The sequence below is a fragment of the Lampetra planeri genome, chromosome 2 (genome assembly GCF_965212315.1).
Source record: "Lampetra planeri chromosome 2, kcLamPlan1.2.h2, whole genome shotgun sequence".
Lineage (NCBI taxonomy): Eukaryota > Metazoa > Chordata > Hyperoartia > Petromyzontiformes > Petromyzontidae > Lampetra > Lampetra planeri.
The window spans coordinates 35,681,104-35,709,099 of record NC_136108.1 but is presented as its reverse complement, the minus strand read 5'-3'; the positions used below and the strand labels follow the sequence as shown (position 1 = coordinate 35,709,099).

The 27,996-nt window shown below is 47.3% G+C and overlaps 2 protein-coding genes across 2 annotated transcripts; one reads left to right on the top strand and one right to left on the bottom strand.

Moving 5' to 3' along the window:
* The first annotated feature begins 16 nt into the window (after window positions 1-16).
* TUBE1 (tubulin epsilon 1) lies at window positions 17-17,267 on the top strand. The gene is made up of 12 exons (XM_078614474.1): window positions 17-207; window positions 1,546-1,619; window positions 2,879-2,931; window positions 3,251-3,320; window positions 3,967-4,082; window positions 4,271-4,392; window positions 5,611-5,798; window positions 6,645-6,808; window positions 7,615-7,755; window positions 8,329-8,469; window positions 9,239-9,413; window positions 10,182-17,267. Exons 1-12 carry the CDS (start codon window positions 183-185, stop codon window positions 10,338-10,340), a joined length of 1,428 nt encoding a protein of 475 aa, XP_078470600.1. The 5' UTR covers window positions 17-182; the 3' UTR covers window positions 10,341-17,267.
* LOC144732838 (CCN family member 4-like) lies at window positions 10,674-24,882 on the bottom strand. The gene is made up of 5 exons (XM_078614461.1): window positions 24,339-24,882; window positions 16,559-16,967; window positions 13,646-13,909; window positions 12,856-13,058; window positions 10,674-11,699 (listed from the first exon to the last, which is right to left on the bottom strand). The coding sequence occupies exons 1-5, from the start codon at window positions 24,393-24,395 to the stop codon at window positions 11,400-11,402; spliced, it is 1,233 nt and encodes a 410-aa protein (XP_078470587.1). The 5' UTR covers window positions 24,396-24,882; the 3' UTR covers window positions 10,674-11,399.
* Window positions 24,883-27,996: the final 3,114 nt, after the last annotated feature.

Genomic DNA, 27,996 nt, shown 5'->3' with positions numbered 1-27,996 from the left:
GCCCATATAAAAAGACGTCACACCCCGGCGGGTTCCGGCGGGAAGACGCGGGAAAGGGGTCTCAGTCGGCTGTCCCGTTTCGGGTCGGCGAGCAGCCGCGGAACCCGGGAATCGAGGACGGGGGGACGGCAGCAGCGGCGGCTTTTCCTATCGATCATTCCGGACGACTTCGCTGGGAAGACATGGCGCAGTCGGTGGTGGTGCAGGGTGCGTATTCTAATCGGCGCGGGAGCGTTTGAATGGATATGCAACGGCTGACGAACGTCCACGCAGTACGTGATTCTTCGTCCCCGTTGTAACTTCGTATCGGTCGCATGAGTTTCTAAATCGAATCTTAGCGCTCGCGTAGTTGTTAGCGCACTGCTGCTCTGTGAACGCGGCGACCTGGGGTTGGTTCCCGGTCACGGCTACCATCAGTGGCGAGTGACGGCAAAACCGGCATGGGGCGGGGGGGGAGAGTGTTCACCTAACAGTGACTTGGCAGAGGCAACTTTTAATTGAAGAGCGAATTATTTGTACTTACGATTAACCGTATAAAGAAGAATCCGTATGCACTTCCTGCACTGTCGTTCGTGACTTCGTAAACCGATTCGCGTGCGCTGCCTTGGCTTGCACTCTGCGCTGTCTCGTTGGTACAGACTTTGTCGTTTGTGCGGCCTGTAGAAACATGCGCTGTGTGTGCAGCAAAGACGAAGGGATATCCACCGTGAAGCCTCTAACTCGGGGCAAGCGTTGTCACATCACACGCCGTTGCTAGATATGCTTAGCAGGCGTTGGGCGCGTTAAGCGTGTTTATTTTTCTTTATTCCTCGGCTCCCTACGAATACTGTAGACCAATGTGATTTCACGCGGGAATGGTCTCGTAACAATACACATGCGCATAATGAGTAAGTGCTTATTAAGCAATGTTAGTGCTTTAAATAACTTGGGCAGTCCATTAATGACGGAACGCTGCATCGGTAACCATAACAACCGCCTCGTGTATCGGCTGTCTCGAGCACGCCCCACCCCCTTGTGACGTCACGCGCTGGTGCCACGGGCGTGTGAAGTTTATCTGAGAATTATTGACATGTAGACACCGTTAAAGGTGGACTTAAAGTCGAGATTGAACACTAATTAATTTCTAATCGCGTTTTTGTGTTTAGTTTGTTGCCCCCCTCCCCCGCACCTCCGATTAGCACGGTTGGCTACGTATGGCACGAAAAAAGTTCAACATACACACGTGTGAAAAAGCAATGACTGAATCTTAAGAACCGCCGAATTCGGGCCACATGCTACATATTCTCCACTGGCAGGTATGGCCCAGGTGATTCTTGTTTTTTTTTCGGGTTAGATTATAGTGTAAGTGTAATGCCAATTAGTTATAACCCTCCACCACCCGACACAGCCAAACAAATCAAGTTGTCACGTGGGCAAATGTGCCAATTTATTTTGTTTTGCATCAAACCGGTTTACGTTGAAAAGCCAGCACAAGTGTGACCGTTCTGAAAGCCTACGAGATATATAATAAAAAATGGTGATTGTGTGTGTGTGTACTCTTTGCAGTGGGACAGTGTGGAAATCAGATTGGCTGCCGCTTCTGGGACCTGGCATTGCGGGAGCATGCTGCTGTCAACAAGGCAAAGCCTGCAGTCCACCACGCTTGGCTTCCACAGCACACATGGGCAGGAAGGGTCCATAAAACTGTTCTTCCAAATAATTTTGGCACGCCACATCCATCTCGCCTTAGTTTGCACCTTACCTTCTTGTAGGATTATCAGATTATAGGATATAATCATTCTATTGGCAATGTCAATATGTTCAAGAGCTAAATGTCGAATTTGAGGTTTGCTAGCCACGAGAGGGCTTCAGGAGAGAGTTTGTGTTGTGTTGCTGCTCCTTCTGGAGCATACTGCAGTGGTTTATTATATGGTCCATAGTTTGTGTGTCATGGCCACAGTCACAATGTGGTTTGTTTTTTTATTTCATCCAGGAAGGATATGTGCGCATCGGCCTGTCGATGTTATGATGTTATGATGTAGTTGATGGTACACCAGTGTCTTCGTGGAATGTCAAAGCCAGGAAGCACGATGTTTGGGTCTCGGATGCGGTTTTTATTCTGGAAACCCACGTTCCACTCTCTTCGCCAGAATTCTTCGGCATGTAGGTGAGAATCTAGGATGGTGACAGCACGATCCCAGAAGGGGCATTGGGACTTGATGTGCATTGCGCTATTTAATTATCCATCTAGCAATTTCGTTTACAAGGCTTGAGCACAATCCACTTCCACTGAGCAGAACCGTGAGAGGGGGGCAGTTGGTAGCACATTAGCTGAAGCGCCCCAGATCATTCGGGCAAGTTTCCATAGGGGGCAATTCTTGGTTTGGTCTTTTCACAGATCTATTGTATGTGGGACTTGAATCGCATCCCCCCCAGATATTTTGGAGTGGGGTTGGAGCGCACTGGGCTACCACAGAAGGATACATGAAGGGTGACATCCGCTGCATGATTGTTCAAGTGGAAAGCACTTCTGGTGGTTTTGAAGGGATTTGGTCATAGACTGCAGTGACGGAAATGTCCTTGAGTTGCTTATTCTTGAGGGTGTTTTGTTGCTTAAGTTTTAGTTTTTAATTCTTAAACACAAATTTTCCCACTGAATCTGCTTTTGTGAATAATTTCCCAAAATCACCCCTATTCAGAATAAAATAAGTGGTACCTCCCACTAATTGCTAAAACATGTATTTTTCATAATAGCTTCTTTGGGGCATAACATGCATGCAAAAGAAGTTAAGAATATTTACATTTCAACAAGGAAAATTCGTATTTTAATTATATTACACTTTATTCTCAATTCACACATGAACCATTACCACTGGATTGTTTGTTTTTGTTTCAACAGAAAGGGATTTATGACGAAGCCCTGAGCAGCTTTTTCAGGAATGTGGACACTCGGTGAGTAAGCTTAAGAGTAATGACTACTGTACAATTCTCCAGTGTGTTTTTGTGTTGTTCGGCATGATGCGTGAAATTTCGTTCCACATGTTGGGAGCTTCTTCTTGAACTGAAGGAAGCAGCTCACATTTTACCTCGATTATATAAAGTTGCTTGTTGCTGGGCTTTGATGTAGCCCAGCCAACTCTTTATTCGGCTTCATTACTTGTGCATACAAGAAATGCATTGTGAGCAGTTGTTTAATTCTTTACCTTAGTTACTAAATTCGTTGTTTTCATCATTGTAAACACATGGTCCTTGTTGGCACGTTGTCTTGAAGTCCAGGGACTGGTAAAGAAGTGGACATCCCTGTAGGCAGTCGGTCCACGATTCGTTCTCTCAAGGCACGCGTGAGTACCTTGTGCACTCAAACTTCCAGTATAGCAACCTCGCATTTCACATGCTAGCAGAAGCTTGATGAACTTAGAAGGGCCATGAGTGACAGTTTTCATGAAAATAAACCTTTGCATCATTCGTCAGTAACATTACATTTTAACATAAAACTAATTAATGGAATACTGTTTTGGGCTATGGTGCTTATTCAGAAGAGCAATGGCAGTCACATGCTCCTGCTAGTTGCAGCGCAGTGTATATGTACATTAGCAGCTAATCTGTATATATGCCCAGAGGATTCTTCTATGCAGCTCCACCAATTTCAATGATCAAGTCATCTGAATCCTTATGATCTGTAGCATATACCAACGGGTCAAAATTATGAAATAGTTGACCTTTGATCCGATAATCTGCCGTCTTTGTTTCTTCCGCTGCTTATCCACCCTGCATTTACAATAGCCCACAAATGTTCTAGTGATGTAAATGTAAAAAAGAACTGAGCAACATCTCTCCCTCCAGGATGACGATACCTTCTGTGAAGCATAGCACCTGTGTAATTGGCTTTTGGCCTTTTTCTATGAGAATGGTGCGAATACAAATTGTGCTCGTGTGTACAATTATTCGGTAACATTCTATGCTGCTTGATGATGCTTTGCACTTCAGGCGGTGCTCATAGACATGGAGGAGGGCGTGGTGAATGAACTCTTGCAGGGACCACTCAGGGACGTGTTCGACCAGAAGCAGCTCATTACGGACGTCTCGGGCTCTGGAAATAACTGGTCAGAAATGCACTCAAGCAAGACTCGGCCTGCGGTTATAGGAAATTATGCGGTTAGAATGTGGACCTTTTAAATCCAAAATTCACGTGTTATTTTATTTGGTAAAAATAATAATGTAAAGGCTGTGATTGTGATATTTATAGTAACAATGATGCATGCCATGTTTTTTTTTGTGTGTGGTGTCCAAGGGCTGTAGGGAACAAGGTGTATGGGGCACAGTTCAGAGAGAAGATTTTGGAAAGGCTGAGAGTAACGGCAGAACACTGTGACTCCCTGCAGTGCTTTTTTCTCATCCACTCCATGGGAGGGGGTGAGTTCGTGCACGCTTGCATTAAGTGTGTGGTGGCCAGATGAAACAAACACTTTTGTTGAAGTGAAGGGAAAAAAATAATATTGGCACTCAAGAGACAATGGGGATACATTGCGAGTTAGGTTCGTGTTTCATCAAGTTTCCACGCAAACCCAGACACAAACGTTTAAGCTGTGTCTGGCTTTGCGAGCCGTTCTGCAAAAATGCCAAGGAATGGATATTTTTCTTTGCCTTTGCATCCCCAAACATGTGTGTGTCTTTGTTTATTCTTTATTTAACAGTTGTTGATTACAGAACAGTTTTAATTGAAATACAATTAAGCCCAGGGCTAAAACCACTGCTATCAAAACATGCAACATACCAAAAGTTCACATGAAAATACATATTTCTGTAAGTAAAGTAAAACTGAATAATATACGGTCTTTAGTAATTCATGTTTCAATGGTAAGCAGATTCCAAAAAGTCACTTGTACATTATGTTACATTCTAGATTTGAAGTTTTCTTGACTGCAAGGATTCGTACTCTTTGGTTTTTTCGGTAAAGTCACGTAGGTAAAAAATTTAATAAATTAAATTACGACGTTTTGGGCGCAACACAAGCGTCCTTCTTCAAAGGACAACTTCGCTAAGTTGTCCCCACGTGAAGTAGGACGCTTGTGTTGCGCCCGAAACGGCGTGATTTGATTATTTTTTTACCTACGTGACTTTACTGAAAAAACCAAAGAGTAGTATATTATATTCTGGGGTGGAGCTGTGGTCCAGAGGTTAGCACACTGTGCTATACATTTACCGACCTCAGTTCAATTCCCAGTCAAGTTTAATGTCAGTGGCAAGTGACATCTGAACAAGTCCTGAGCCTCCCCTTGCCGCACTGACCAGCATTGTGAGGTAGGGTCAAACAACTGCACGACTGACATAGCATGGAAAAGCTTCATCCAGCTATACATTGACCAACAGCTGTATATTTTTTATATTATATTTCGCAACAGTATGAATGGGTACACTGCAGTTGATCAGCAAGTCACGTGTGGTGGGGTAAAATGTGGGTACTCCAACCACTTCAAAGATGTGTATGATCATCATGGAAAGGTAGTTCAAACGCTCTGTAAAGAGGCTGTCTAAAGTCGACGCCCTTAGCCTGAGTGAAACATGAAAACATGTTTCACTCTGAAGCAGGTTTCATGACATTGTTACACTGAGAATAATTCTTCTCCATAGGCACCGGCTCGGGGCTGGGCACATTTGTTCTGCGGCTCCTGGAGGATGAATTCCCGGACGTGCACCGCTTTGTGATGGCGCTGTATCCCTCGGCCGAGGATGACGTCGTCACCTCGCCTTACAACTCCGTGCTGGCCATGCGCGAGCTGACGGAGCACGCCGACTGCGTGCTGCCCATTGAGAACCAGGTGGCCTGCCCGGGACGGGGGGGGGGGTGGCACGATGTAGGTGTGACGACTGTCCAATGAAGCCGTTGTTTAGCATGATGTGCGACGGTTTGTTCCTTCACGTGCTGGGAGCTTCTTCATGAACTAAATTAGGTTCCTAAAGAAGCTCCCACGGCACCTGCAGCGAACCATCGGACGTCGTGCCGAACGACACGTGGTACAACCCGAAAATACGTCTTGAGAGCTACACATCGCAACTGTAAAAATCTGTTCAATATTAATATAGGTGGTATTTTAACCCTGTAGCACTACTCCGCACCTGGATGGGGTTTTACTCCATCAGTATTTGTTTCAGCTCAAGACTACTGGATGAGGGCCTACCCCACACCATGCGGGCCGTGGGGGGGTTATTTGAGCATTCTTCATCATGCCGGTCACTGCGGCGGTTTGGCGAATTGCAGGGAAACTAGACGTTGGAGCACCGTCCAGTACGGTGTATTATTCTGCACTGCTGTTTAATCACAACATAGCTCCGCAGCAGCCTAGAACTCCTGTTTGTTTTATGAATGGCAGTTGCCCATCCAATATACACAGCCTCAAACCTGCTTAGCGTCTCATTTCAAGTGATTTGGTCATCCCAACTATACTTACAGCACATGTTAAATGTGCGATTACAACTTAAGACACAACCTTTCCACAAATGAAGTTATACACTTCTAAAAGCGAATGATGTAATTTGTTAACATAGAGGTAATATATCAAGTTTGTGGGAATGATATTTTTAATACGTGTATTCAAATATAGTTTAACATTGTACATATCAATACACTTACCAGTTAAAGCGTTTTTTTTGTCCACTTGGATTAGGCGCTGGTGGACATAGTAAACAAGATCAATCACGCTGCAGCCCTTGGTAAATCAGTCCGCAGCCAGACAACGCTGTCCTCCAGCCACGGGTGCCTCAAGGGTCAAGAGAAGCCGTTCGACACCATGAACAACATCGTGGCCAACCTGATGCTCAACATGACGAGGTGGCCAGCACTTGGTGCCGATGCAATACACACCAGACTGTCATTTAACTTAGGCCTTGCGAAAATCAAGTATTTTAAAAAAATGTTGGGAGGGCGGCTGTGGTTGCATTCTTTGTGCATACTGTGACCTGTAGATCTGATGGGAGTGCTACCCTCCTGGAGGGCAGCAACATAAAGGCTGGACTTACTGGTGGTTCCACAGAGATGGGGCCCGTGTGTTGCGCAACACCAGTGACTGCACAAAAAGCATGACGTTGCATTGGGTTTTGCACCTGAGATGGTTGTACCTTCTCTAATTGTTACTGAATTTATTTTTGTAATCTTGGCCGAATTTTTACTTCAGCTTTATATTGTTACTTTCTTCATGCAGTCTCAATGTAGCTGTGGCATCTTTACATATGGTTTTGAAATATCAATATATGTTTATTCAGGGCTTTGGTTTGTTATAGATTTTAGATGATTGCATCCGTTTTCACCGAACCAAATGTCTATTAATAATTAACTATTTCTAAATTGCAAATGACCATCGAGGATGGACCGACAAGATTGGCCCATGTGCAGGATCAAGATAGATTGTGGCATCTCACATTGCAGCAATGTGGGAAGACCTTCATCCAGCATTCCCGATGACAACAATCATGATATAATGTTTACTAATGCAAGTAGATTTGGTGCAGTTGCCTCTGAAGGTACAATGCATGATACGTCGTACCGTAATGTTAACTCTAGGTTAAGTTTGCTTGAAACAGGTTTTTGCACGGAAAAGACACCCTTATGCTGTGTTTCATGTTCCCTGTGGGAGGCAGCTCGTCCCGGTTTGAAGGCTCGCTGAATGTTGATCTCAACGAGATCACCATGAACCTCGTGCCCTTTCCACGCCTGCATTACCTTGTCTCAAGCCTCACGCCGCTCTATGCATTGGCAGATGTCGCCCTGCCACCCAGGAGGTAATTTGTAGACTCCTAAACTGAATGGCTTGCTGAGAATGTTTAACTTAAAAGCCGTAAATAATTGGAACTCAAGAACTTTGCAAGTAAGAAAAAACATTTGTTATTGCTCACTCTTTTGAGTCCATTCCATCACGATCGCGTACGTTAAGGCACGTTATATTGAACTTGTCAAAATAAGTGTTGTTTAGAATCATTGGCTTTCAACTGGATTTTTGCAGCTGTTGTAAACCTATGACAACTAAAGCGCCACCAAATTACGCTTTCAAAATATTCTTCACAACGTTGGTAAAGCACATCACAGCCAATGCATTTTGCTGAACGTTGTACAGATAATTATTCAGCTCGATAAGATGTATAACAATCCATGGGGGACCAGTTACGTTCACTTTTGGGCCTGGCACACATTGGGCATGTGTAGTGGGCACCATTCCCAGCTGCCTGTATATTGTCTGCTGTTATAACACTGGGAGAGAAATTTAATGTAGTGTCTTAAATGCATCTGCAGAAATTGGAATAGAATCCAGTCAAGCAAGACATTGCTTTCCCTTTGCTGTGACTGAACGTGCGCAGGCTGGACCAGATGTTCTCCGACGCATTCAGCAAAGAGAACCAGCTGCTCCGCGTGGACCCGCGCCGCAGCTTGTACCTGGCCTGTGCCCTCATGGTCCGAGGAAATGTGCAGCTCTCAGACGTTCGTCGCAACATTGAGAGGTGATTAATGCCTTCCGCTGTGATGAGTTACCATCCGTGCCTGGCTGCATGTTACACGAATAAGTTTGCCACGTGAGCACGCTATGTATTGAACGGTCTGCTAACTAGCAATGGTGTGTATAGTAGCTTGTGTGCGTTGTAAAAAAGGTTCCTGCAATGCTTAATAACCATGGCCAGCAACGGCCACAATCAGTCCACTGCTGGATGAAGACCTCCACAAGCTGTGATTTCTCTCATGATCATGCAATTCAACAATCTGCCTACGAGCAGATTTAATCACTTCCTCTTTGTGGTGGACATTCTCCCCGGCACAGTGATTTGATTGTTTTAAATCATTTGTATTTTTGTTAGCAATAAAGTAAAATGAATATTTAATAGGTTTTATGAACTGGTTTGAAAAATACTGAAACGTTAATAAATAATTTGAAACTTTTCAATAAGTCATGCTTAAAATATTCAAAAGTTCATGACTGTCATGTCATTGACATTTACGGACTGATGCAACTTTCACCTATATCCATACATTACACTTATAATTATTCCCATATTGTCGAATGCGCCTTCATATGTGACTAGAGGTTTAGGCCTAGGATGACAATTGAGTAAAAAAATTAAGTAAAAATGTTGCATTATTCCATTCCGCAATACGTTTTGAAAACCACTTCATGTCAATACGTACATGCAACGAAGCCGCAGTATTTTACACTGCGCAGTGGCTTTTGCCTAAACCAAAACAATGATAACAAAGGCCAGCGGTCCTTGTTGGCAGGTTGAAGCCATCACTGCACTTTGTAGACTGGAACGAGGAGGGCTGGAAGACGGGACTGTGCTCGGTGCCTCCTGTTGGTTACCCGCACTCCCTGCTGGCACTCGCCAACAACACGTGCGTCAAGCATACCTTCGCCGATATCCAGGAGCGCTTCGCACGTCTCTACAGGCGCAAGGTGATTGTTGCCCCGGGGCTTGATGCAGCGTCCGCGCGTTCCTCGCGAATGTGCAGTTTAAAAAATGTGTCAAACATGCGTATGAAATTGTAACGTTGCCGAATGATAGCACCCTCTTTTCGGCTCGTATCAAGTGCTGTTTTGCAACGTGTCTGACCTTTCGCCCAAGTATTTGGAGCTTCAAGGAACTAAATACACATGAGCTGTATAGCATAGCCACAAAAACCTGTGTAGCTTTACCAAATTATGCCTCAACCAATGGCGTGTTGACCATTGGAATCTCACAATTCCTTGTGGCATGCATTTTCTATAATGTTTAAATGTAATTAACAGTTCCATGACCACTGACAGTATGCGTAGCAGCTTGCATCTGAGTTTTTGCCACATTTGATACATTGTGAATACGTACAATTTACGTGTTTTGTTAAACAGTAAAGAAGGAATTTTAGCAGCAGGCATCACTACTCTTGTACAAACCATTTTCTAATGTGTAGACACATTCGTATTGGTCAGCACATTGGACTTGAACTGCAGAAGTGGCCGGTTAAATCTCCGATCGTGCAAAATGAAACAATGGGCAAGTTACTGAAATCCCACTGCCTCTGTCCACCCAACAGTATAAATTGGTATGCCGGAGTGAATTAGCAGGTCGTGCGTGGTGGGAAAGGTGTGTAAGATGGTCACTTTATATGTTTCTCACAGACTTGCTCACGTGTCCCCACAGCATTGTGTGGCTGTATTGACATGAGCTGCGTTTGTTTCCTCTAGGCACACCTGCACCACTACACGGATGTGGAGGGCATGGAGCTGAGCTGTTTCACGGAAGCTGCTTCTTCCCTGGCCTCGGTCATTGAGGAATACAACCAGCTGGACCGCAACAAGGGCCAGTTGGCAGGGGACATCCCACGCCTCACCATTGCCACATGACCTGGGCTGTATCAAGTGAGCTCGTGTGGAAGTGGCAATTGTCCACAGCTCAAAAGTTAGATCGTAATGTACTTTTTTACATGTAATTGTTCGTTATAGAGTATAATATTTTGGCTTGGATGCTAATCGTTTTACTTGCAACGGTCGAGTAATAACTCCACTTTTGACAAATTGTCAACCTTGTTGTCCTCTTACATCCTGGGTGTAGTCGGTATCAGTTTTCATTTTCACCGTGGTAAATAAATACCATGGTAGTAAACCTTGTTCTACCACCTTACCAGTGATAAACAACTACAGATAGACAGAAAGGATAGACAATACAAATACATGAAATAGGACAAATGCTTGTATATATTATTTCTTGATAAAAACATGATTTAAATTATTAAACCAAAGCCATGAGGTGCTGTGACATTTTAAAATGTATTTTTGAAATGACAATGAAGCAGCTATCATGTATAATACAATGTAAGATTATTTTGAAAAAATATTTACAATTTTTTTGCAAAGCAAAATATATCTCTTCATTTGCCTTTGTAACTAACATATTCTTCTTTGAAGACTAACATGGTTTGCACTTGAAGAAAAACAGATAACAAATTGTTAGATTGTAAGTGTCTTCTCCGGTTTAAATCATGTGCATCTCTTCCTGAATCTTCACACAGATTCTATAAGGCAATAGAGGCAAGTGCAAACATTCGTTACATAAAATATGTTAAAGCACCAGTTGTTTAATAAACATCTAAATAAAAAACCGTTTACACATGCTTAGCATTTATATTATCATCTAGCTTTAACACAAAGCTTTTCAGTCACACACTACCCTCTGGTGAAAGAACACTCCCATCACTGTATTTGTTGATTCCCAAAGCTGTGATCATGTTGGTTTTCGAATCTCAATACTGAAGTGTCTGTAGAGTAATAAACAAAGAGCACATGTGAACCTCAGGGAGACACTGAGGCTTTACGCCATCACCCCCCTCTTCTATAAATGCGTGCCGTTGTCAAAACAGTAAAAGTGTGGTCAAAAGCAATTTCACATTCCTGGTCATGGACGGCTCAGTTTTCAATCCCGTTGAAACCATCGTGGTTTCCTAAGTCGGCAAAGATGTCGTTAGGGTTCCGGCAGAGCCTGTGGCATCGGCATGAGTTGATCCACATGAGCTGCCACTTGGTTCGCGTTCCGTCGGGGCAGGTGAACTCGGCGCTGATGGTGGCGGTGCGGTACGGGTCGCAGCAGCGCCCGTCGCGGCAGCCCCCGCAGAACTTGAACAGGTAGCTGACGACGCTAGTGCAGCCGGACAGCTCGAGGCGCACGGGGTGTCGTGAGCGGTACTCCCTCTGGCAGCTGCGTCCCTCCTGCGAGCACCGGCACGGTCGTTATACACCCCAGGGCAGTTCTGCAGGTTAGGCCGCCTCGCAGGCCAACATAATATAATGCATTGAAGGTAATTTTTAGTTTAAAAAGAAATACAGCTTAATTAGGGAGTAAGGCTATGCTCTCCAATGTGTTTTGGTTTGTACCGCGTCTTGTTCGTCATGTCTGACGTTGAACTTTAGAAGCTCCCAGCATTTGGAGTAAAACATCTGGACGCCATGCCTGTACAGCCTGAAAATACGTTAAGCTATACAGCACAACCATGAAAACCTATGCAGTAAGTCAATGTTTTGTTACATAAAGCTGAATGTACCATCACTATCCAAAATGGATGACAGTGTGCTCATCAGAGTACATCTAAAAGTTATATTTTTAGTATTTCTCGGTTTCTTTTGTATGGCATTGGGGTGGGGGGGGGAAGTAAAAGTTTGGGTAGATGTCAGAGTTGCATGTTAAGGTCCTTCAACCAATCCAAGCAGGCAGTCGACGCTGTATGGATTACAGGGATACCGCCAGGGTGCGTGGGATGGCACACTCGTCGGTGATGTGTTTGATGCTCTGGGCATCTGAATTATTCCTGTTTATGGTGGCACAGTGGTAACACTTGTGCCTCACAACAACAAGTGCCAGGGTTTGATTCCTGACTTGGGTGACTGGAGTTTATGTTCTATCCCTGTTTTGCATGGGTTTCCTCTGGATTCTTCGATTTGTTCCCATAGCTAAAATAATATACTATGTAACTGGTATTGGCTAAACATCCCAATGCTTAAAACATACCTGCAAATTACTCAATTGGGGTTACACTTGGCAATATCGCCCGCTACTGTGAAAAATGGGCAGGACCCTACTGAAAACGTGTCTCGAGTCAGAGTAGCGCTTTCCTGAGTAAGAAAAGCTTCATAAGTAATCGGTTTAAATATTTTCCAACCCTGCCACTTAATGATGTTATCAATGATTACCTATAACTGCCCAGGTGAAATATGTATTGCCTGCTTGGTGCCTATCTGGATGCAATACAGGTTGCCCACCTAGATAATGATAAAGTGGTGGATGCCTATCTGAATGCAGTGCCAGGTTGCCCACCCACACCTCGCGCGGGTTTCCCCGCCTCGATTCGGTGCGGGTCGAGGTGCCTACCCGGATGCTGTGCGTTCCGTTGGTCTCGCAGGGCCGCACGTAGCAGAGGCGGCGCTCGCGGTTCATGCTGCAGGCCGCGTTGTGGTTGGTGATGCGCGTCGAGATTCCCAGGCCGCAGGTTTCAGAGCACGGGCTCCACGATGTTGTTTGCACCAGACAGTTGCTCCTCCACAGGGTGTCTTCCTCGCGCTCGTCTCGGAACACTGCCAGGAGGTAACAGTGAGCACGTCGGTTAAACAGAAACACTGTCAAGTCCAGTTTGCTGACCAACGTACCATGGCAGCATCCCATTGTCTTGTCAACTTAATTCAGATTTCGCAAACTATATCAAGATGTATTTGTAATTTAAGGATTTTTCATGGGAAGTATTTCTAAATATTTAGGGGCAGGAGGGTGGTGCCGTGGTAACTCTTGTGCCTCATCAGCAATAAGGCCCAGGGTTCAATTCATGACTGCTGTGTATTTCTGTACGGAGTTTGTTCTCCACCTCTCCAAACTCCTCTCATAGCAAAATAAAAATGTTCACTGGTATCTGCAAAGCATAGCAATGTTGCAAAATTATCTGAAAATTATTCCATTGGGATTACAGATAGTGGCATCAGCCCAGACTACACAAATTTAGCAGGACCCTCCTGAAAAGGTCCTGATGCTCTATCGGGCTTTCGTGGGCAACAAGCATAACGTAAATAACATTTCCAAGCAAATGACTTCACGGGCAAGGCGTATTTAGGAAACTTTTCCTTTTGGGGTCGTGTAAATCGGCGCATGTTTTTTCACTCGCCGTGCCTACCTGCCAGAGCGAGGTGCTTGGGCACGGACTTCCTGATCTTGGCGCGGATGTCGTCGCAAACCCAGCGCTCGCAGCACTTCCCCGGCACGGCGACACGCCGCGGCCGCTGGCACCACACAAGCGGTGGGCGCGACTCGTGCGTGCACACGGGCACGCAGCCGATGGCGCCGTTCACGCACGTGCACCGGTAGCGGCAGCTCTGCTGGAACGTCTGCCCGTTCTGGTACTGCTCGCCATTGAGGCGGCAGCCGACGCCGATGATGTCTGTCGATCGATCGTGCCGGAGGTCGTGCGCGAGGTCGTGGGCGATCAGAAGCAGGATAGTGCATGAGAAACGGACCAGTTAAAGTCGCCATGGGTTTCTCTTTCAGGATTTTGCATGGTAACTTACACAGGAAATATTGCAGGTACAGACTTGTTTTAAAAAGTTCAGCCCTGAAATTGCTTGTTCACACCACTGCTGGCAGAAGGACCTCCACCACAGGGAGGTCTAGAGAGAGCCCCTCTTGAGGGTATTTCACCTACCCTGCTATGTTGGCCAAATGTCTCAGAAGAGTGGGAGTACCCACACTACCCCAACACATGTGAGCTGGCGATCGGCCAACTCTGGTGTGCCCACATTTACTGCTGGGTGGACAGAGGTTTGTGGATTAAAACAAAAATGCCCATTAGTTCAACAGCCACGCCAGGAGACTGAACCAGCATCTCCTTTGATTCCACACTAAGTATGCTGGCTAACCATTACACCAGGACAGCATTCCTTCAAAAGGTAATTGGAGTTTAGGTTACATGCTGTGTATGAGGTGAAAAGTTTAAAACATCAATAAAAAACAATTATGTTTTAGTTGGCAATCTTGAATACCAGTTTTAAATACAAAACAAGCACAACCACATGTATTAAGAGATGCCCAGCTATAATGATGCATCGGCCAACATTTTCTGTGATGTCAAACTGCACGACAATATCTCAGCCTGCACATGAAAGGAACCCATATATGAGTGCGTCGTCTATTGTGGTCAAACCCTGCAACATTCCAGTGGTGTAGCAGAGTATATGGCCAGCAAAACAGTCTGTACATACAATGAAACGCTGTCCACGCAAGGCAATAATAGCAATAAACAACCACAACCAAATCTTGAACAGTTCCATTTGTCGGATGCCTTTAACCAATGTTGTTTCTTTCTTTTCTAAAAGGAAATTTGAGGTGCAGCCCTGCAATTGCTTGGTCTTGCCACTGCTGGCAGAATATCCTTCGCTAGGGGCTATTTGGTCTCCTCTTCCACGTTGGTCAGATGTGTTGGAAGAGGCGGGTGTACCCACACTTTACCCCACGGCAAGATAATTGCCAATCGACCAACTGTGGTGTACTCATTATGTACGTTGAACTTCTTTCGCACCGTACGTAGCCAACCGTGCTAATCGGAGGTGTGGGAATCGGAGGTGCGGGGGGGACTGAGAAACCCGCACCATTGTTTCTACTGCCACTCCAGAAGATGGAGTCGATCCGGTGACCTCTGCATCTCCACGTCCAGTATGCTAACCACTACACAGTGGCGGCTCCCTATGAAATGGAAAACAAACCCTCTTAAAACTGTTGGGTTTTTCTTCTTCTATATGCCGTAAAAAAAATTCAGGCAATAGCTATGGTAAATATTGGCATTTTTACGACAAGGCCTTTGTAACAAACATAGGGGTTGTCTGCTGAGTTGTGTAAATAACCCTGAGTTCATCATAAGCAAGCTGTTTCCATGGTGAACTCAAATATCCGTGGCCTAACGCAACAACAAATATGGATCATAGTGGTGCTGCATTGGCCACTTTCGCAAAGTAAAAAATCTGAACCTCGACGTCGAGCAGTGCTCCGCCGGGAGAACGCAATGTTCAAGGGCGAGCGCAAGACTGACTTAGCGGACTCGTGGTGCCTAGGGGCCCCTGGCCACTGGCGTGATGTTATGCGGCTTGGCAAACGGCCAAAACCTGTTTGATGTTCAAGATAGATGGGCCCACAGAAAACGCCCGAGGAGAGTCGATGCAAGCTCGACTGTAAATTCCTAAACGGGAGTCATGTGCATGCTATGAAGGACCGCACTTCATAACCTACTGCGTTTTATAAATATGAAACTAAATTGGCACCTGGGCCCTATTGGTTTTCACAGACAGAAGTGCAATTTACAGGAAGGTTTGTCGTAAGACATTCCCAGGTTTTGAAATTTGCTTTTTCAGGTGTGCTGGCTGCTTAATAGATGTAATGTCCATAGACGTCGTAACAGCTAAATGTTTATGATATACTGAACAATCATTCACTTGCATGCATGAAGTTGACTTTCAGATTAAATCTGCGGCCTCATTGGAGCCTTCACATGCAAATGACATGTCATTCCAGCACATGTCAATAATTTCCAAGTGTCAACCATTGCACACGTGTTGATCTTAAATCCACAATTTAACATTTTCATTCGTCGCATTTCAAGAGAGCTCTTGAAGGTTGTTTTGTATATAACTTATGTGATTGGTAAGGGCACAGTTTGGGTTCAAATGTAATGAAATTATATGTTGTTTGGATCACTGGCCCTCTAGTTTAACAGAGATAAACCTTTCAGGTATTCTAAAATTAAAAACACTAAGAACATTGCAGCTTTCAATATCCACCGTCATTAAACATTTCAACGTCAATAAAAACAGTTGAATTCTTTAATGACAGGCGTGACTTTTTTTTTTTACGGTGGCCAAACCTCCCAAACATTAAACGGCACCTTCGTAGCGCAATCCCGCAAAGTCGCGTTAACACGTGGGCCGGCGGAACCCACTTAGTGGTCGCAGCGGCGGCCTGGAGGGTTTATCTCGACCACCTGCTGTTAGCGCTCGTGCACAGGGGACGGGGGGGGGTAGAGATTGCAAAGGGTGAAACTTACATGCACAAACGCCTATCTCGTACCTAGGTCTGTCCCCGGAGTAGTCACAGTAGAGGCCCCTGTGATAGTCGCACGTGTCTGCCTCGGTGCAGCGCTCTCCGCCCTGACGCGCGCACGTCTTGCAGCAGCCACAGCCGTCCGTCACCAGGCTCACGCCCGGAGGGCAGCGCGGGGGCAGCGCGGGGCACCGGCAGGGCCACTCGCAGAACTGACGGCGCTCGGACGGGTGCAGCTCGTTGGACGGTGCCTGCGGTGCCTGGGGTGCCTGCGGTGCCAGCGCTGCCGGAATTTGCGTGGTAGAAGAAGAGGTGGTCGATGAGGTCGATGAGGTGGATGAGGTGACGCTGCTCTCCACCATAGACTCGGCCGTCCCGGTCATGTTGCCCACGAAGGCGCCCACCATGCAGGCCTGCCGGAGACAGTTTAGTTTCACTGGGTGAGAACTCAAATGAATAGGATCGTCTCAATTGCCAGTGACCTGTGCCACCAATTTGACAAAAGCAAAACAAATTTAAACAAATCTACAAAAATAACGAAAGGTGACATTTTGAGTGATGGCCCTTCTTCATGGCACGTCTAATTGACGATGGTGTGTTAAAACATTAACATGCAAATAACTGCATTCTGAAATGACCCAAGCAATGGGTGTAATTGTGTATTTGTTTTGAAGTATTTCAGTATCAACTATAAAGCAGTCTTTAAATCCTGACTCACCTTTTTGCTACTGCGTGAAATTTCGTTTCACATTACACGCAGCTCACGTGTAGTAGAGTATTCCACTGGGTGAGATGTGCTAACCAAGGCAGTCCCTTTACATCATACACACACATTCACCAAGCCCAGCATAATACTCCGCAATACTCTATCAGCAACGTAAAACTTAATGGATATGGGAACATTCATATTTTCAAAAGCGCTCAATTTAGATTACTGCAATAATATTCTTAAGCTTATCATATTTCCTTTTAAGTTGGAAGTTTATCTTTAATGGCATTTGATAGTGATAGAAGACGTAATGGCCGCTTCAAACATACAATTTTAATCGTTTGATCTTGTTTTGTATTTTTTTCCCCTCTTTCGTGAGACTGGGCAACAATGACGTGAAACATTCCTCCAAATCTTGAGAGCAGCAGGGGGGAGGTTTGGGGCATAAACGGGCCCTGCGTTGGACGGGTTCAGCACTTGACGTCCGTCTGTAGCAGCAGCACACGATGCACGATCGAGCAGGGGACGCGGTCACGCGTGGAAGCGGGTGGTATCCCCGTAGTCACGTGGGTTTTTTTCCGGGTCCTCCACTTTTTCCCCTCCACATTTAGAATCAACATCGCGTGTTTAGAGTATTTGGCTGCTATAAATGTCCACGTGATAAGCCACTTTGTCGAGCTATCAGTTTGTGGCTAGGTCGCTTCTGAAAAAGAGCTGTGTAACTCAGTGGGCCTTAACTCCTAAAATAAAAAGTTAAATAGTTAGCTCTACCGGCAAACGGTTCCCGACGATTGTGGGCGAGATCGCAGATAGCATCTGCAAAGTTCGTCCCCCACTTTGTCACGGAAATAACAGTTCTACTGCACGAGCTGTGGTAAATCTACGCGACTGCCCGTGTCCTGCTGTCTCTTTGTAAAGGTTCTCTCTTAGCGCCATCGGCATGTCCAGTGGCCTCGACGGAAAGGTGAAAACATCGTACTCAAATATACTGCACCACGTTTCGTACAACGCCACTTCGGGGTACCCCTCATTCCACTCCATTCATCGCGCACAGTCGGCCAAGGACCGTTACGGCCAAACGTGTGACCTCTCGACAGCATTCGCATAAACCGCTCTTGCTTGCCATACACCGGCGTCTCGAGTAATTTATTTGAATCACGCATTACTGGGGGGGGGGGGGCGAGTGACCACTGTGGCACTCAGCCCGATAGAAAATGTTGGGGTCTGCGTGCACCCGTGACACCGCACAGTGGCCGAGCCCCTGCGATCGACCAACTCGCAACGTTTGCAGCGTGTTTTGCATCTGCCTCCTGTGGGCTTTCTAAATAAAATAAAAAGTCCATCAATGTGATGCAGATGCAGACATTGGAACGCACCTTGACCGTTCAGAGGTAGTCCATATTCTAGAGAATGCATAACAGCGGGGAATCAAAGTTGCCCATTCCTCGATTCCCACACGTTACTAACAATCTCCACCATGAGGTATTAGCTGTGCAAATCCTCTGCACACATAGGCACAGGTTTTAGAATGCGTCGTTCAAATCGGCCCTGGGTGTTTCACAGCATTGTTGAGCGTTTGCAATAACGTTGCTGATTTGCCCGTGCACAAAGCATCACATTGCTGAGGAATCGATCTGAAGATCGCACTCGGCATCAAGATCAGCCGTGGATGGACTCGACACCACCTATCTCTCCGATCCCCCATGCAGACTCCGACGTCTTAACCACGTCTAAAAATATTGTGCCTTATAGCCATACTATATAGTGCAAACACATTGTGGGTGTCTCGGAGCCATATCTAAGAACCCGTCGGTGTCTCTGGGCCATGTCTAAACGTGTCTGTGCTCTGAAGGGCTATTGCCCAAAACGTCGTCTATTATATATTTCAATTTAAGGCCACAGTGTTATTGACGGATGTTGAGGTTTTTTGTTCTAATTTTCGCCTGTGCACCACTGGCAACGCAGTATCACCAAACAATGGGTTTGAACATGGTGCGCGTGTGCGGATATCTCTCAAGCGTATCGTGAACGTGCGCTCGCGGTGTTCTGTTGGCCGCATCGTGGCTCAACGTCGGCTGGATCCCTCCCGCACACGGGCGAGAGGCCACCCACGCTCGCTGCGCCCATTGGCACCGTTGCGTTGCCCGGGCCCAATTAACAAGCCGGGCCCTGGTCCCCTCGCGGACCGCGTGCGACCAGCGGCGGAGGACCCGGGCGGTGCCGGACCTCACCGGCAGGAGGCGCCACGCACAGTCGCTTCGCCTCCTTGGCGCTTCGGCGGTTGCCAACTATCCGGGCTTGACCCAGATAGTCTGGGCAGTCGATGGGTTTAACACGCAGGCCTTTCGCGACAAATATCCATTTAGTAAGGTATGTCACGTAAACAAAACGTGCCAATTAGTAACTCCTTCAGCACACCGGTGTGTTGGAGAGTAGCATCATCAGGCGATTAGCCAGAATTGTGTCAGAAAGACTTCTTAATCATTCTGATCTAACCCAAAAAAACCTTGATCTGGGAGTTGATGTTTGCATTTGCGGTGGTAAGAATTGATTTATACTGAGATATGGTACCGGGATTGTGTTGAACTTCATTGCAGTGGGCTGCACAGTATCGATAACAGAACTAGGCCGACTGATAAATGTGTCCGGGTTTGCTTTGTGGAAAAGGTGGCGACCCCATACCACGCTCCAGAAACGATTGCACACACACACGATGGATTGCTGCACGACCGCCGTAGAGAAGGGCTGATATGGAGATCATCTCATTGTGGCATCGTAGGACCTTGAGGAATGGTGACAACTTGGAGAGACCATGCAGTGGGTTGATCATGGCTGACGATGGCACGCTTCAAGTCTATGCATGCAGACGCTTAGTCTCATGTGACATACGTGTTCTCACATAGGACATGAAAATGACAATTGTCGACATGGGCCCTGCGGCAAGGAATAAAATGTGGGCCGCCTATCCAATTCAACCCCTCCCCTCTGGGTCCCGGCGCAGTTGCACCGCCTGCACACCCAAGAGCTGCAGCACTTCTTGTCAGGTACACATCACATGACCATTCTCGTTCTCTAAGCCGTTTCCACGTTCTTGCCCGCGTAAGTATCCTGATTGTTCATTTGAAGCTTTCGTGACTGCAGGAATCTATACTCTGGTTCTTTCGGTAAAGTCACGTAGGTAGAAATAAAATAAATCACGACGTTTCGATCGCAACACAAGCAATCTTTTTTATTATTATTTTATTTCTACCTACGTGACTTTACCGATAGAACCAAAGAGCATCCTGCTTGTGTTACGTATTCACGCATTGCATTGCTTGTTGTTGAAGGAGTTATACTAACAATACTTTTTCAGACAGAGTGGACACAAATTAAAGAAACGCCCCTGGACTGTATGGAATTCTGCAAAACGAATCTACAGGGACACCATACTCCGAAGATCAATCATCCATCACCCCTCAAGCTTTCACAGCCGACAGCTATGAGCAAGAAGTGCACGTGATGAGTTCTGCAATGCAGCAGTGGAGATAATTGCACATGAACAAAGGAGGCGTGGAATGAAGATGGAATTCAAATGAACCTTGATCGCTTCATGCAAATTGACGTCATGGAGCAATGCGTGTAAGAGATGCAATGGCTCGGCTTGCAATACATTAGAAACAGTGACGTGCAACGTTTATAACAAAAGACCACCGTTTATGAGTTGTCGCAAGGAAGCAAGTTCACAGATTGAAATTCTGCACTGAAAGTCACAGGGGCAGAGGCAACATCTGCATGCACTTAACACACGATAATCAACCGAGGTGGGTGCAACTGTGAAGTTAAATAATAGAATGGCGTGTGACTAGTCTGTGTACTTTTCGATTGCCATGGCTACAAAAATATTGACCACTAATTTAAATGAAATACAGTTGATGTGTTCGTGAAAAATAGAATCAAGGAGAAATGGGAAGTCCAGCATCACGTCATGAGGGCAGCCTACAAGAGGTTGGGAAAAAATATACCTGTGGAGTGGAGACCGAGAGAAGGCAAAGAGATGTGGGGGGAAGACAGCGGGAGGGACGGTGACGAGACGACATCTCAGAGTTGGGAGGCCACGGCTGCACAAGGAGAACTAAATGTAAAGAATGGAAGAAAATAAGAAGAAAGTAAATAAGAAAATAAGAAGAAAGTAAATAAGAAAATAAGAAGAAAGTAAATAAGAAAATAAGGGAGGCCTTTCCCCAGAATTGGGAAGTTACAGATGGACAACAACAACAACAACAGCTAATGACCTGAATTTCTGGAGCAGTCACCCAGTCAATAATTAACCTAACTCATTTTAATTACTGACTGCCAGTAATAACAAAGCTTGTGGTTTTGCACCAATCTGCGTTTGATGACATCTCACGAGCCACGCGTGGCACACATGAGAGCAGTCCACGAGCCACATGGAGTAATTTCACTCACGCACTCGGTAACACTGAAGCAGCGACTGTCGGCAGCTTTAGCAACTGCCCCCACACCAAAGCGGCCAAAATAAAACAAGGGGACACATAGTTGACGCGCCATGAACTAACGCAGCATCAGCAGCACAAGCCGTGCGCGCTGTTTTGCGATCCAAGCCTGAATATGCACCTCACGCACCGATAGCTGTCAACCCATTATCAGTGCTGCCCCACTTATTACAGACCAATTCAGACCTTATTGGTCACCCCGTGATCTTTTATAAATCTTAAAGTTCATCCTACAAAGTCCCATCACAAGGGAGAAACACAAACACATAGACAAAACAAATGCCCCTATTGAAGCGGCTGTACGCCGAAAGGGCCTGAAAATCCAATTCCCCTGTCCAAGAATGCGGGTAAACCGTATGGCTTGAGAGGTATGCGAACCTCATCCCAGTCTGCCGTGCTTCTCAATATGCCGAGGCTGAGGTTATGACATGATGTTGCTGATTAGATTAGAATTGTATGCAAAAATCACGATTAATTGCGTAATCGTGTATTTTAACTGCGATCGCTGATGCACCGACAGCTATCATCATCATTATGAATCGCCATGGCCAATCCACTGCTGAATGAAGAACGTCCCCAAGCCGTCGCCATCCCTCACGGCCCTGAGATGTAACGATCCGTCTACGAGCTGATCTCGTGCTCCGTCTCCTCCACGCAGCCCACTCGGACGCATTCCATTCCTTGGCTGCCGCTCCGTCATTCGTCTTCACCACTGCCCTTCATCACTGCCCTTCACCACTGCCCTTCATCCTTCACTTCCAGCGATGACGTGTCCGGCCCCAAGTCCACTTAATGTTTTCACCAGATTGGACTGTCCCCCCCCCCCGTCTCTAGCCCGCCTCTATAACCCGCGCGATTGCACTGCACGTGAAGATAACGCGTGTCCATTCTCATGCGTGTTGGTATGAACGTCCAGAGTGAATCTTCATTATTTAAACAGCCCATTGGCATATTTACAAGGGTTATCTTTTGTTTAGACTGCGCATCGTGATGCGTGTATTCAAGTGTACACACAGTAACTGTGTGGGAAGCGGTAGTGTAGTGGTTTAGCGCGCTGCGAAACGAACCCGCTCACAGCCAACACCAGTGGCGATTTTCTAAACCGGTCCTGGGTCTCCCCTAGGTCTACTCAGCCTCAAATTGGTACCTCGTGTGTAAACATCGCCACTGGGGAAACAAAGGCGGCCAGGCGTGGTGTTGGCCACCCACATCCTCGTATGCCGTGCCGGCCTTCATAGGTGCCCGCTAACAGCGCCTGCCCCAACAGTCTGTGAAGACGATGTCTTTGTCCGATTCACACAGTGATACAGACTGTATCTACATTCGCAACGGCACAAGTAGTCCACTTACTGCAGCTGCAGGCTGCCACCCAAGTGCACAGATCTTCACCTGAACTCCACCACCACCACCATCAGCCATGATCACTCCACCGCTGGATGACCCCCCCCCCCTCCTCTCACACTCCGCCCCACGTGAACACCGCGAGTATCACCAGCAGGGCTGCATGTTCACACCAAACTCTCTCTTCCCTCCGTCTTGCCCTGCTGGGCGAGTGCTGTTAGCGAGCGCCTATTAAGGCACGAACGGGTGGGGTGGGCGTGCACCACACACAGCCGCCTTTGTCTCCCCAATGTCGATGTTTACACATCGCGCCGGGTATTCTCGTTTAAGGTTAACTCGACCAAGGGAGAGGAACGGCTCCTATTCACACATCACTCACGACTGATGTTATCTCCATTCAACTCAGATTGTCAGCTACGTATTACGTCAATGCGCTCCCCGCAGTGCATCACAACAAAGACAAAGATCCCCCGTATAGCGTAAACAGACTTGTTGGGGGCAAGTGGTTAGCGAGCACCTATGAAGGCATGCACGGGTGGCCAGCACCACGCCCGTGCCGCCTTTGTCTCCCAGTGGCGATGTTTGCACACCGCACCCGGTAACCATTTGAGTCCGAGTCGACCTAGAGGGAGCCTCAGAACCGGTTCGGATATTCCTCACGAGTGTTGGCCGTGAGCGGGAATCGAACTCGGATCGTCTGGTTCGCAGCGCGCTAACCGCTACACTACCGCTCCCCACTTCCCGAATACAAAGACACACACAACACAAACAACACACACAACACACACACACAATACACACGCAAACAACACACACACACAACACACACACCACACACACAACACACACACACAATACACACGCAAACAACACACACAACACACACACACAACACACACACAATACACACGCAAACAACACACACACACACACCACACACCACACACAACACACACACACAACACACACACAACACACACACCACACACAACACACACACACCACACACACAACACACACACAACACAAACAACACACACAACACACACACACAATACACACGCAAACAACACACACACACAACACACACACCACACACACAACACACACACACAATACACACGCAAACAACACACACAACACACACACAACACACACACCACACACACACCACACACACACCACACACACACCACACACACACAACACACACGCGCGGTATTTCCCTCGATTCTCACCTGGAGCGCGACCACCACGAGCAGAAGGAATGAGTTGGACTCAGAATTCCGTCTCATCTCGCGTCCAGGATCCCCGCACCATCCGCGCACCGCATAACGTGGAGGCGCACGCTGCTGATGCTGCTGATGATGATGCTGCTGCTGCTGCTGATGATGATGCTGCTGCTAATGATGTTGCTTGCAGATGCCGCCAATAAAAAAAACACACGAAACAATCTCTTCGCACTTGGGATCAAATTGAGCCGTCTGCGCAAAACTTCGACCACGGGCAAACACAAAGAGCAGCCCCCAAAAAAAGCCGGGGGGGGGGGAACAAACAGCCGGCTCATGTGTGAACCTGCAGGGGGTGGGAGTGTGTTGTGTGGAGCTCATGCAGTCGACGAGGAGAGCGGGCGCGCAGGGCACCTGGATGGAGAGTGGGGGGGGTGTTGTCCGCTGTCTGCGGCGGCGCGGTGCGTGGACAACCGCGACTCTTCCCAAATGCGAAGAGGCGCCGCGCTCAGCTGCATCGGAGTGATAATTGTTTGGAAGGGAGACCGCCCACAGACCCGCCTCCTCCTCCTCACGCAGCCACACACGGCCAGAACCGCCCAGCCACCACTCAGCTCCCAGCCCTCACCACACCTCCCCTATCCCGATCACCCTCTCTCTTTGGCTCACATTCCCCTATTACCACTCGCACCCACACTCCCCTATCACCCCTCCAGCTCACAAACTGCCCAACTGGAGGCAATTCAGTGTTATCGGTAATTATGCTGTGACCACCGACATGCCGAGCTGTTGGCTAAACTTCTTCTTACAACTCAGGTTGAGCGCGTTCACGATATGCGTCGGCTCTGCCGGTCTTTGCCTGTCCTCCGCTCACTCGGGAGCTTCACTATAGCGAGTCGAGTAAAGATGACCCACTAATGAAACAAACGTCCGGATTCTTTCGACGAAATGGATGCCCAGAACTTGAGCACACAAACCATAGAGGGGACAACTCCACTTGTTTTTTGTCACGTAAACAATGAATGTTACTACCTTCCGTACGTAGCCAAGCGTGCTACAGCACCTACACCCAAACCAATCGCCTCGTTAAACTTTCCAAAAATGTTACTCGTGTCAAGATCTGTATAGTTGTTGGGCGAGATTGACTCAGAAATATGTTCAGAAACAAACAGGAACGCACATGCGTTATAAAAGGCATCAGCCTCGCGTGTAAGTTCGAGCCAACGTACAAAAAAAACCCAAAAAGATGCTCCCTCGTTGGACTGGTTTGTCAGCTTGTTTCGGATTGAAACTCGGACTTGTTTAGCTGCCCTGGCGGCAACCGACAGCGATCGCTGTCAGGTTCGTCTGTCTCCTCTCGCGGTCTCGCCACGAGTTGCCAACTTCACATTGGCACCGAACACCGACCTCGCACAAAGGGCAGCAGCACGCGGATTGTAATGTTGAAATACGCATCTAACAACGCAAATGTTGTAAACACATCAATGGTTATGCCAATGTTGTCTTTCAAGGTGCTTATGCCGAACATAAAACCGTATTTTAAAACATATTATGAGGAATTGATACTATGTACATGGATAGGGCCTTCCAAAAACCTGTTCACGGCCAGGATAACGTCTCCACGTGTTTAATCCACGCAGATGTGCACAGGGCGATCCAACTATAGATAACCCACGGATTATTTCTAGATTTGAAGCTTTCGTGACTGCAATAATTCATACTCTTTGGTTTTTTCGGTAAAGTCACGTGGGTAAAAAATCAAATAAAAGACACACTTAAGCGGTCGTGCTTTCGCTACATTGTCCCCACCTGAAGAAGGACGCTTGTGTTGCGCCCGAAACGTTGTTTTAATTTATTTTATTTTTTACCTACGTGACTTTGCCGAACAAACCAAAGAGTATGAACCCACGGATTGTTAACAGCCCTCTTCTAGACGTCCGATTGAACATTGTGAGAGCGATGGGTCCGGTGTCTCACAGAGGAGGAACGCTCTTGCACGCGTTTAGGGTGTTGAACTTTGCTGGAAAGACGTGTCGGAGATTTGAAATAAAATTGTCGTTTTCTCTACGATTTCTCGATATTATCTTAGCGGGGTATCTGTCAATGGATCGCAACGTATACATTCTTCGAATGCATGTGTTAGCGATCCAGTGCTTCTGGGCGATACACCTGCGGCGCGTGATTGTATCCTATCCCAGGGCTGTGACAATAACGCATCAATCATCGTCTTCGGGAGCCGGTTGCCGATGCAAACGCGGGGATGGTCACTCCCAAGACAGCGACATCCAAGGTTAGACGCCTGTAATCGAATCGGCAGCGAAGCTTCGGCTGGATAGTGATGGGATGTGTCGATGAAGAACGTGGGGGCTACATGGCGCCGGCAAGAAGGTGGTGCCGCAAAACCAAAGCGTGTCCTGTACTGTACTTCTATGCTTCCACCTCCTATGCCCACTGTCTGAAACCACCAAACCCAACCTGAGTATTGTCTTCAACACGAAGGCTGTCGCCACCGATATCATCCATAGTAGAGGTTTTTGGGTTTGATACCTGAGTAGCCCACACAGTCCAGACGGTGCGGGGAGGCCCTCATCCAGCAGTGGATTGACACACAAGGCGCTGTCCATGCTGTGCACGCACCTCCGATGAGCACGGCTGACTCCGTGCGCTTCACCGAAAGAGGTTCAACATCCACACGCACGCACGCGTGGCAGGGGATGCATCTGAATCCACGAGAAACGCCGCGAAGTCGGTAACGCAATGACGCGGTGAAGTGAGTACAGCTGGAAAATGGATCGCCAATGACGACGACAACAGCGCGACTTGAAATGGGGGCATGGAACCGCATTGGGACCCCCCCCCCTAGGAAAGGGCACTTGGAGGAGGCTGAAGAGCCCCTTGTGAGGAGGGCTGCACACGCATGCCTCTGCACCCCCCCCCCCCACATCACAACGTAGCCGGCCACGTTCCTGTAACCCCCTGGGGAGAATCGATTCTTATCCGAATTGTGCACGCCACTGAGGGTGTTTTCAAACGGTTTAACTTGAAAGCACGGAGAGCTCAGCCCCGTGGTGTCGTGTGTGGGAGGCAGGGCTGGATGACCAGCACGCCTTTCTTATTTCGTACAGTCGAAGAAAGTTGGCGTCACATTCTACACCAGTGGCGGTGTTTTTAAGTTCGCGAGTAAACACCCAGAACCGTCGAACACAAATAAATGCGCCCGCACGCAACTGCTGCGGTTAAGTTGAATCCGCAGACACGGAGAGGCGAGCCCGTGTGTGTGTGTGCCTGTTTCCATGACTGTAGGGGGCTGAACAAAATGTACAAGTACACAGGTACACCACGATCAGACAATTGGCACGTGGCCTGTGGTGATGTGCGTGCTCCGCGTCTCTTTCAAGACGCCCAACCAGTGCGGAAGAGTAGGCCAAGAGCCCTCGAGAAGGGCCCTCTCTCTCTAGAGCCTATCCGCCAGCAGTGGAGTGAGCAAGACATTTCAGGGCTGCGCCTTTACCGTTTACTGTATCTCGATGGCTGACGCAGACTCCGAATCCCTGGTTAGACTCGCGAGTGGAGCCACGGCAGCGCGGTCACTGTTTTCATTCTCTCGTGTCGGCGCCTTGCCAGGAACAGAGCAACATACGTGGCACACACCTCGAAGGCAAGGCGA

Bases quoted from the DNA above. Each gene is read 5' to 3' on its own strand.
- TUBE1 (XM_078614474.1), top strand. From the start codon at position 183: ATGGCGCAGTCGGTGGTGGTGCAGG. The intron at 4,083-4,270 runs GTCAGAAATGCA...GTGGTGTCCAAG, and splicing joins TCGGGCTCTGGAAATAACTG to GGCTGTAGGGAACAAGGTGT. The intron at 8,470-9,238 runs GTGATTAATGCC...CCTTGTTGGCAG, and splicing joins GTTCGTCGCAACATTGAGAG to GTTGAAGCCATCACTGCACT.
- LOC144732838 (XM_078614461.1), bottom strand. From the start codon at position 24,395: ATGAGACGGAATTCTGAGTCCAACTCATTCCTTCTGCTCGTGGTGGTC. The intron at 16,968-24,338 runs GTGAGAATCGAG...TGTCTCCGGCAG, and splicing joins TCGTGGTGGTCGCGCTCCAG to GCCTGCATGGTGGGCGCCTT. The intron at 13,910-16,558 runs GTAAGTTTCACC...ATCGATCGACAG, and splicing joins CGAGATAGGCGTTTGTGCAT to ACATCATCGGCGTCGGCTGC.